We start from the raw sequence: 10724 nt of genomic DNA on the forward strand, positions 1-10724 counted from the left end.
AGATAACACGATATGCAGAACAAACACTGTGAAAAAATAGTGAAATTCCCAGAGCTTTCGTGATTTCTCACATTTATTTTTATTTTTACAATTCCATGATAATGTGAGTGATCATGAAAGCGCTTGGAATTTCAGTTTTTTTTCACAGTGGTTGTTTTACAATATATATATGTCGTGCCGAATAGGCAGAACTTGCGATCTTGACTTAAATAGCAACGCTCATCTTGCTATATAAGACAAGCGAAAATTTATGTATGCAATAATATCGCCAAAATAATGCTGAACCTAACGAAAAAAATATATTTCACTGTGTTTGCTTAGTATTAAATTATTATAAACAAATCTAAAATATATCTAGTTGGGTTAGGTTAAAATAAATTAATCTTGTTATAATAAGGTTAGGTAAGTTTTCTAAGATTCTTTTGTTGCAAAATTATAAATTTTTGCATTAACATTAATGAAAAAATTATATCTTTAAACGTATAAGAGAAAATTTCAGAAAAGACTAAATTTTAAACGAGTTCTTGCTAAATGACCAGTTTTACATATTCGGCACGACATACACACACACACACACACACATATATATATATATATATATATATATATATATATATATATATATATATATATATATATATATATATATATATATATATATATATATATATATATCGTGCCCATGATGACACTCTTCAGGTCACTTGTTCTATCTAGGCTGGAATATTGCTGCACTCTAACAGCACCTTTCAAGGCAGGTGAAATTGCCGACCTAGAAAATGTACAGAGAACTTTCACGGCGCGCATAACGGAGATAAAACACCTCAATTACTGGGAGCGCTTGAGGTTTCTAAACCTGTATTCCCTGGAACGCAGGAGGGAGAGATACATGATTATATACACCTGGAAAATCCTAGAGGGACTAGTACCGAACTTGCACACGAAAATCACTCACTACGAAAGCAAAAGACTTGGCAGACGATGCACCATCCCCCCAATGAAAAGCAGGGGTGTCACTAGCACGTTAAGAGACCATACAATAAGTGTCAGGGGCCCGAGACTGTTCAACTGCCTCCCAGCACACATAAGGGGGATTACCAACAGACCCCTGGCAGTCTTCAAGCTGGCACTGGACAAGCACCTAAAGTCAGTTCCTGATCAGCCGGGCTGTGGCTCGTACGTTGGTTTGCGTGCAGCCAGCAGCAACAGCCTGGTTGATCAGGCGCTGATCCACCAGGAGGCCTGGTCACAGACCGGGCCGGGGGGGCGTTGACCCCCGAAACTCTCTCCAGGTAAACTCCAGGTAATAGGTAAAATTGGCCAATTAGCAAGAACTCATTTAAAATTAAGTCCTTTCTAAAAAAAATTCTTATACGCTTAAAGATATATTTTTTTTATTTGTGTTAATGTAAAAATTAATAATTTTGTACCAAAAGAACCTTAGGCAACTTGCTTAACCTTATCATAAACGCAATTTAATTTAACCTAATCCAACTAAATATATTTTATACAAGTTTACAACAATTTAATTAAAAACAAGCACAATAAAATATTATTTTTTTCCGTTAGGTACAGAATGATTTTTGAGAAATTATTGCATGCACAAATTTTCACTTGCCTTATTCGGCAAGAAGACAGTTGGTATTTAAGCCAAAATTGTAAGTTTTATCTATTTGGCACGATGTGTATATATATATATATATATATATATATATATATATATATATATATATATATATATATATATATATATATAATAGAAAGTTATTTCATAAATATCACCGAGGAATGATAGGTCATAAAATGAGGTCAGGAGTTATAAGGAGGTGTATATTCCTAACCACTGCTAACGAAAAAGGTCACAAAATGTTAGTAAACCACATAAAATTAATTGTAAAAAGTATAAAAACTAAGTTCCGCAAGACACTGTCCTTGTACTTTTACTACTTCTCGTCCTCGGAGCAAATGGACAGAATTACGTCACATATTCGTGTTCACAATAAACATGAAAAAATCTCTGTAAATAAACAACATTTAGTGTAAATGCTAGTTTAATGTCATCTTTCATGGCATATATAAAAATCACTGTGAAAGTTACTTCGGTGAAACGCTGAAAAATTAGTTTCGTGTTATGATTTGTGGAAGAAACAATAATTACCTTAAAATTATCTTAGTATAAGACACCAAACAACTACGGTCTTATTGGTCATCCATTGGTACCGCACTCAGCTCACACATAGTTCGATCCCCGGTACGGGTGGAAACAAGACGTGTTTCCTTAAGATACCTGCTGTCCCTGTTCACCAAGCAGTAGAAAAATAGGTAAAGGTACCTGGGTGTTAGTCGACTGGTGTGGATCGCATCCTGGGGACAAAAATTTACCTAATTTGCCCGAAATGCTCAGCATTGTTAACAAGCGTGTTAGATAGGAGTGAATGGAGACGAATGGTACTTGGGACCTGACGATCTGTTGGAGTGTGAGCAGGGTAATATTTAGTGAAGGGATTCAGGGAAACCGGTTATTTTCATATAGTCGGACTTGAGTCCTGGAAATGGGAAGTACAATGCCTGCACTTTAAAGGAGGGGTTTGGGATATTGGCAGTTTGGAGGGATATGTTGTGTATCTTTATATGTGTATGCTTCTAGACTGTTGTGTTCTGAGCACCTCTGCAAAAACAGTGATAATGTGCGAGTGTGGTGAAAGTGTTGAATGATGAAAGTATTTTCTTTTTGGGGATTTTCTTTCTTTTTTGGGCCACCCTGCCTCGGTGGGAGACGGCCGACTTGTTGAAATATATATATATATATATATATATATATATATATATATATATATATATATATTTATATATAGGTAGTAGGTTGGTAGACAGCAACCACCCAGGGAGGTACTACCGTCCTGCCAAGTGAGTGTAAAACGAAAGCCTGTAATTGTTTTACATGATGGTAGGATTGCTGGTGTCTTTTGTCTGTCTCATAAATATGCAAGATTACAGGTACGTCTTGCTACTTCTACTTACACTTAGGTCACACTACACATACATGTACATGTTTATTTATACACACTCATCTGAGTTTTCTTGGATTTTATCTTAATAGTTCTTGGTCTTATTACTTTTCCTTTTATATCCATGGGGAAGTGGAATAAGAATCTTTCCTCCGTAAGCCATGCGTGTTTAAAAGTCAAATAAAATGCCGGGAACAATGGGCTAGTAACCCCTTTTCCTGTAAAGATTACTAAAAAGAGTAAGAAGAAGAAAATTGTCAAAGTGGGAAGTCTGAATGTGCGTGGATGTTGTGCAAATGATAAGAAAGAGATGATTGTGGATGTTATGAATGAGAAGAAACTGGATGTCCTGGCTTTAAGTGAAACAAAGCTGAAGGGGGTGGGAGAGTTTCAATGGAGAGGAATAAATGGGATTAGGTCAGGGGTTTCAAATAGAGTTAGAGCTAAAGAAGGAGTAGCAATAATGTTGAAGGATAAGCTATGGCAGGAAAAGAGGGACTACAAATGCATAAATTCAAGGATTATGTGGAGTAAAATAAAGATTGGATGTGAAAAGTGGGTTATAGTAAGCGTGTATGCACCTGGAGAAGAGAGAAGTGTAGAGGAGAGAGAGAGAGATTTTGGGAAATGTTGAGTGAATGCGTGGGGAGTTTTGAATCAAGTGTGAGAGTAACGGTGGTTGGGGATTTCAATGCTAAAGTGGGTAAAAATGTTATGGAGGGAGTAGTAGGTAAATTTGGGGTGCCAGGGGTAAATGTAAATGGGGAGCCTTTAATTGAGATATGTGTAGAAAGAAATTTGGTAATAAGTAATACATATTTTATGAAAAAGAGGATAAATAAATATACAAGGTATGATGTAGCACGTAATGAAAGTAGTTTGTTAGATTATGCATTGGTGGATAAAAGGTTGATGGGTAGGCTCCAGGATGTACATGTTTATAGAGGGGCAACTGATATATCAGATCATTATTTAGTTGTAGCTACAGTTAGAGTAAGAGGTAGATGGGAAAAGAGGAAGGTGGCAACAACAAGTAAGAGGGAGGTGAAAGTGTATAAACTAAGGGAGGAGGTAGTTCGGGCGAGATATAAGCGACTATTGGCAGAAAGGTGGGCTAGTGCAAAGATGAGTAGTGGGGGGGTTGAAGAGGGTTGGAATAGTTTTAAAAATGCACTATTAGAATGTGGGGCAGAAGTTTGTGGTTATAGGAGGGTGGGGGCAGGAGGAAAGAGGAGTGATTGGTGGAATGATGAAGTAAAGGGTGTGATAAAAGAGAAAAAGGTAGCTTACGAGAGGTTTTTACAAAGCAGAAGTGTTATAAGAAGAGCAGAGTATATGGAGAGTAAAAGAAAGGTGAAGAGAGTGGTGAGAGAGTGCAAAAGGAGAGCAGATGAAAGAGTGGGAGAGGCACTGTCAAGAAATTTTAATGAAAATAAGAAAAAATTTTGGAGTGAGTTAAACAAGTTAAGAAAGCCTAAGGAAAGTATGGATTTGTCAGTTAAAAACAGAGTAGGGGAGTTAGTAGATGGGGAGAGGGAGGTATTAGATAGATGGCGAGAATATTTTGAAGAACTTTTAAATGTTGAGGAAGAAAGGGAGGCGGTAATTTCATGCATTGGCCAGGGAGGTATACCATCTTTTAGGAGTGAAGAAGAGCAGAATGTAAGTGTGGTGGAGGTACGTGAGGCATTACGTAGAATGAAAGGGGGTAAAGCAGCTGGAACTGATGGGATCATGACAGAAATGTTAAAAGCAGGGGGGGGGTATAGTGTTGGAGTGGTTGGTACTTTTGTTTAATAAATGTATGAAAGAGGGGAAGGTACCTAGGGATTGGCGGAGAGCGTGTATAGTTCCTTTATATAAAGGGAAAGGGGACAAAAGAGATTGTAAAAATTATAGAGGAATAAGTTTACTGAGTATACCAGGAAGAGTATACGGTAGAGTTATAATTGAAAGAATTAGAGGTAAGACAGAATGTAGAATTGCGGATGAGCATGGAGGCTTCAGAGTGGGTAGGGGATGTGTAGATCAAGTGTTTACATTGAAGCATATATGTGAACAGTATTTAGATAAAGGTAGGGAAGTTTTTATTGCATTTATGGATTTAGAAAAGGCATATGATAGAGTGGATAGAGGAGCATTGTGGCAGATGTTGCAAGTTTATGGAATAGGTGGTAAGTTACTAAATGCTGTAAAGAGCTTTTATGAGGATAGTGAGGCTCAGGTTAGGGTGTGTAGAAGAGAGGGAGAATACTTCCCGGTAAAAGTAGGTCTTAGACAGGGATGTGTAATGTCACCATGGTTGTTTAATATACTTATAGATGGGGTTATAAAAGAAGTAAATGCTAGGGTGTTCGGGAGAGGGGTGGGATTAAATTATGGGGAATCAAATTCAAAACGGGAATTGACACAGTTACTTTTTGCTGATGATACTGTGCTTATGAGAGATTCTAAAGAAAAATTGCAAAGGTTAGTGGATGAGTTTGAGAATGTGTGTAAAGGTAGAAAGTTGAAAGTGAACATAGAAAAGAGTAAAGTGATGAGGGTATCAAATGATTTAGATAAAGAAAAATTGGATATCAAATTGGGGAGGAGGAGTATGGAAGAAGTGAATGTTTTCAGATACTTGGGAGTTGACGTGTCGGCGGATGGATTTATGAAGGATGAGGTTAATCATAGAATTGATGAGGGAAAAAAGGTGAGTGGTGCGTTGAGGTATATGTGGAGTCAAAAAACGTTATCTATGGAGGCAAAGAAGGGAATGTATGAAAGTATAGTAGTACCAACACTCTTATATGGATGTGAAGCTTGGGTGGTAAATGCAGCAGTGAGGAGACGGTTTGAGGCAGTGGAGATGTCCTGTCTAAGGGCAATGTGTGGTGTAAATATTATGCAGAAAATTCGGAGTGTGGAAATTAGGAGAAGGTGTGGAGTTAATAAAAGCATTAGTCAGAGGGCAGAAGAGGGGTTGTTGAGGTGGTTTGGTCATTTAGAGAGAATGGATCAAAGTAGAATGAAATGGAAAGCATATAAATCTATAGGGGAAGGAAAGAGGGGTAGGGGTCGTCCTCGAAAGGGTTGGAAAGAGGGGGTAAAGGAGATTTTGTGGGCGAGGGGCTTGGACTTCCAGCAAGCGTGCATGAGCGTGTTAGATAGGAGTGAATGGAGACGAATGATACTTGGGACCTGACGATCTGTTGGAGTGTGAGCAGGGTAATATTTAGTGAAGGGATTCAGGGAAACCGGTTATTTTCTTATAGTCGGACTTGAGTCCTGGAAATGGGAAGTACAATGCCTGCACTTTAAAGGAGGGGTTTGGGATATTGGCAGTTTGGAGGGATATGTTGTGTATCTTTATACGTATATGCTTCTAAACTGTTGTATTCTGAGCACCTCTGCAAAAGCAGTGATAATGTGTGTGGTGAAAGTGTTGAATGATGATGAAAGTATTTTCTTTTTGGGGATTTGCTTTCTTTTTTGGGTCACCCTGCCTCGGTGGGAGACGACCAACTTGTTGAAAAAAAAATATATATATATATATATATCATTGATGTCATCGAGGCCTGTATACCTTATACATGTAGAAATAAAGATTATTATTATAATATTATTATCATTAACGATGACAAATTCCATAAATGAGGAGCCCAGAAGCACTAAAAAGGTTCAAACATTATTTGGAATAAAAGGGAACAAGTAAAATGGAGAGTACTGATGCCAAATAGCCTAACATTTAAAGTATAACCAAGTATTCGTGGAAAATGACAAGAAAAAAAATCCTTTTGATAACTTTCAAAATAAGAGATACTTCGTCAATGATCATACTTTTCAGAAGACCTTGTTCTTCTTTAGTTTAACTGAGTAAGTTTAACTAAACTGTAAGTTACCTGGAGAGGGTTTCGGGGATCAACGCCCACGTGGCCCGGTCTGAGACCAGGCCTCACGGTGGATCAGGGTCTGATCAACCAGGCTGTTACTACTGGACTGTTACCTGGGAAAGGTGTACCAATATTGGCTCAGAGAGAGAGAGAGATGGAAGGGTAAATAATAAATCAGTAATATATCATGTTTGGGATATAATAATTTGGTATTTGAACAATTTGATATTTGAACCAGTTAAAGACCATGAACGTTGTCATTCATCAATATCAGGGCCATTATCATATTAATGATCTATCTCAGGTTGCATCATATAAAAATATGAGCTTATGCTCTTCTTCTAATAGAAAATTTACCACATGAAATATACTTTTTTTAATGTTCAGTGCTGGAGTTCGATGTTGACACAGACTGGTGCTGGAGAGTATAAAGGCCGCAGGTGGCCAGTATTTCAGCAGTCCAGGTCCAGCTTCGTCAGGAGTTGGACACACAATATACGGTGCTCTTGCTACTTCCACACCTGATGACGACCATAATGTTGGTGATCCTCCTTGTGGGTAAGTTTGTTTGTAGAATATCATATTCGTGAAAAAGTTCTACACCCATAAAGAGCGTGGGGAATGGACGTCATCAGGTTAAATCCAAGGATGACGATAATTCTACGGATGATCAACCCTTCATGACCTTGATATCAAGGACCTTTTTCCCTTTTTTTAACAGATAAATTTTATTTCAAAGCCCGAGCTCTTATCTAAAGTATATTACCCTACCCCCCAGGGTGCGGCCCACACCAGCCGTCTAACACCTTGGTACCTACTTAATGCTAGGTGAACAGAGGCAGCAGGTGTAAAGAAATATGCCCAACGTTTCCACCCGTACTGAGGATCGAACCTTAGATACTCAGTATGTGACCTAAGTGCGTTACCAATAGAGCCACGGGACACCTTTTCCTTCTTAAAGGACTAAATTTCTAAAATGTTTTCATTAGGCGTATATTTTTTACTGACATATACTTGGAAAAAATTACGAAGATAGATGATTTCAAAATGTTTAAAGGCGATCTTTGGTTCCAAAAATCTGATACTTTTTCTGTCATAGGGGCGTGTGTCGCCATACCACCCGGCCGTCCAACAGACAGCATCAGGTTCGTTCGGCAGACAAAACCTTTACCCCGTCCGCAACACCCACAGATCTCGCCCACACCCCCTGCTGGCTACCAACCCAAGCCCCAGGTAGATCCAACCCCGCACCCAGGTCATGTCATCCAGACTCTACCAGCACATCCAAGTTCAAAACTGACCAGGCCTGCTCCACGACCCTCGCGACACCAACGTAAGTACCAGACATCACTTCGGCTTCACTATTATTATTATTATTATTATTATTATTATTATTATTAAAACCTGTAGGTATCATACAGCGAAGGGAAAAATAAGAGGAAATCATGTTTTAAGAAAGAGTAAGACGACTTCAGCTCCTTGGATCAAGAGCCCTTCACTGGCTTCAAGGCATCCCTTTTGAAAAAACATTAAGAATAGCCTGATAAGAACCCATACCCAAGTGAAGTGATTTTTTATTAATGATAATTTTATTTCAATTCGTCATACAAAAATATGCACTAACATAAAAGCCAAAGACGCTATAAACTATGACCAATTTATAACTGGCGCCATGAATTAACTAAATATATGAAGCATCAAAACTATACAAGGATAGTATGATTTACTAATCGTTCGAAATAAAAATTAAAAATAAACATTAAATTATTTTGCAGGCAGCGCAGACGAAGTTCGACAGGGAAGTGTTCCTACCACCGCAATAGGCAAGCCCCAGACTCTGCCTCCCAAGTCCCAACTTACAAAACCAGCTGTACGGCCACAAACTCGTCCAGCTACTCTTCCTGGGAATCTGGCTAAACCTGCTCAGCGATCCAAGAGTCTTGAAGACAGCAGCTTCGCTCCTCTTCCTACTGGGCCCATTGTGGAACCAAGACCTTTCCCAGGAGAACTGACAAAACCAGCTAGTCGCCCCATTGTTGATCCCATACCTCCCGCAGGAGAACTGACAAAACCAGCTAGTCGCCCCATTGTTGATCCCATACCTCCCGCAGGAGAACTGACAAAACCAGCTAGTCGCCCCATTGTTGATCCCATACCTCCCGCAGGAGAACTGACAAAACCAGCTAATCGTCCCAAGAGTGTGGATAGTGGTTTTGCTCCACTACCTACTGGACCCATTGTAGAACCCAGACCACCTCCGGGAGAGCTAACAAAACCAGCTCCTCGTCCTAGGCCTCGTCCAGGGGACTTAACAAAACCAGCCACTCGTCCCAGGCCTCGTCCTGCGCGTCCCGCACAGGCATAAAGTTTCGTCTATCCCGACGTCTCATTTGCACCTGATAAGCGATAAAATCAGAAAAGGCCTTGCAGTTACTTTCTAAATGTGAACTGGACACGACTCCTGGTTATCTAGACATGTCAGGCAGTTTCGTGTCCCTTAACCTACAGACATAACAATAACTTTCCTAGAAAATAACAACCTACAAAATGGCCTCCTCCCTAGATTTTAGTCTTGACTGAAACAAAGTTATAGTCTGGCTGTAACATTTGTCTAAAACCTTTTGACAATTACTGGTCATATTTGACCTTTTATAAATGAACATCTGGTACAGTACAGTAGTAGGTTACTTTTTGTATTTTATGTCAAATACAAACCTTAAAACTAGACACCTTTTTTGTCCAGATGAACGTGATATAGGCCTACTTAAATATAATATGGCCTAAACTTCACCCATTTTCACTGTGTCTTGTTTGATATTGTATTTATTGCAATTTGGAACGTATTTCATAAAATAAATTCTTAATCACATTTATGTATTTGTCTTGTTATATTCTAATTAAATAAATTATTTAATTAGGATACGTAGAGAAATTAAAGGCATTAGACAGTACTTACAGTGCATCAGAAGTAAAGAAATGGGTCATAGAGCTAGGAAATATCAAATCTAATTTTATACAGTGGTTAAGTAAACAGACACTGTAAGTTGCATAATTTATCGGTTATTGACAAGAGTCCCAGAAGATAAGATTTTGTTCGAATTTTTAACTCCCTAGGGCCTAGGGTTAGCCACCCAAGAGAGGCAGTGCGTCATTGAGGACTGTCTGTCTTATTTCCAATTGGGTCTTCGATCTTGTCCCCCTGGATGTGACTCACACCAGTCGACTAACACCCAGGTACCTACTTACTTGCTAGGTGTAATCAAACCACGGACACTCAGTGTGTGAAGTGAGCACGGGAGCAGGAGCTCGACTCCCGCAAACTTGACTTAATAATTACACTACTATATAATTACGCTATCGTGTGAAATGAGCAGCGACCTACAAGATGTATTGGAAGCTGAAACAATACACAACTTTAAAAGTATTAATTAGAACCCTAAAACAATATGCTAAACCTACTGTTATACCCTGACTTTGCTCTCTGTAAATAATGCTAATATTTGCATTAATAACTCATTGCAATTGTGACCAGGTGTAGACGTGCGAATGGTTCATTACCTTTGTAACTTGTGCAGCTATCAAAACTTTGCCGCTCAGTCCCTGGACCCATTATGTAACTTTGTAATTTTTTTGACTACCGCCCACAGGATGGGTATGAGGTGCATAATAAAGATAATAGATATAATATATTTTTATATATATATATATATATATATATATATATATATATATATATATATATATATATATAGAGAGAGAGAGAGAGAGAGAGAGAGAGAGAGAGAGAGATAGATAGATAGATAGATATATAGATAGATATGCAGAACCACCGTGAAAA

General features: G+C 38.5%; 1 protein-coding gene across 1 annotated transcript; it reads left to right on the top strand.

The window, feature by feature from the left end:
- The first annotated feature begins 7287 nt into the window (after positions 1–7287).
- Positions 7288–9757, top strand: LOC128697709 (proline-rich protein 2). Its single transcript, XM_053789561.2, has 3 exons — positions 7288–7444; positions 7986–8219; positions 8662–9757. The coding sequence occupies exons 1-3, from the start codon at positions 7411–7413 to the stop codon at positions 9249–9251; spliced, it is 858 nt and encodes a 285-aa protein (XP_053645536.2). The 5' UTR covers positions 7288–7410; the 3' UTR covers positions 9252–9757.
- Positions 9758–10724: the final 967 nt, after the last annotated feature.

The sequence above is a fragment of the Cherax quadricarinatus genome, chromosome 68, assembly GCF_038502225.1.
Source record: "Cherax quadricarinatus isolate ZL_2023a chromosome 68, ASM3850222v1, whole genome shotgun sequence".
Taxonomy (NCBI): domain Eukaryota; kingdom Metazoa; phylum Arthropoda; class Malacostraca; order Decapoda; family Parastacidae; genus Cherax; species Cherax quadricarinatus.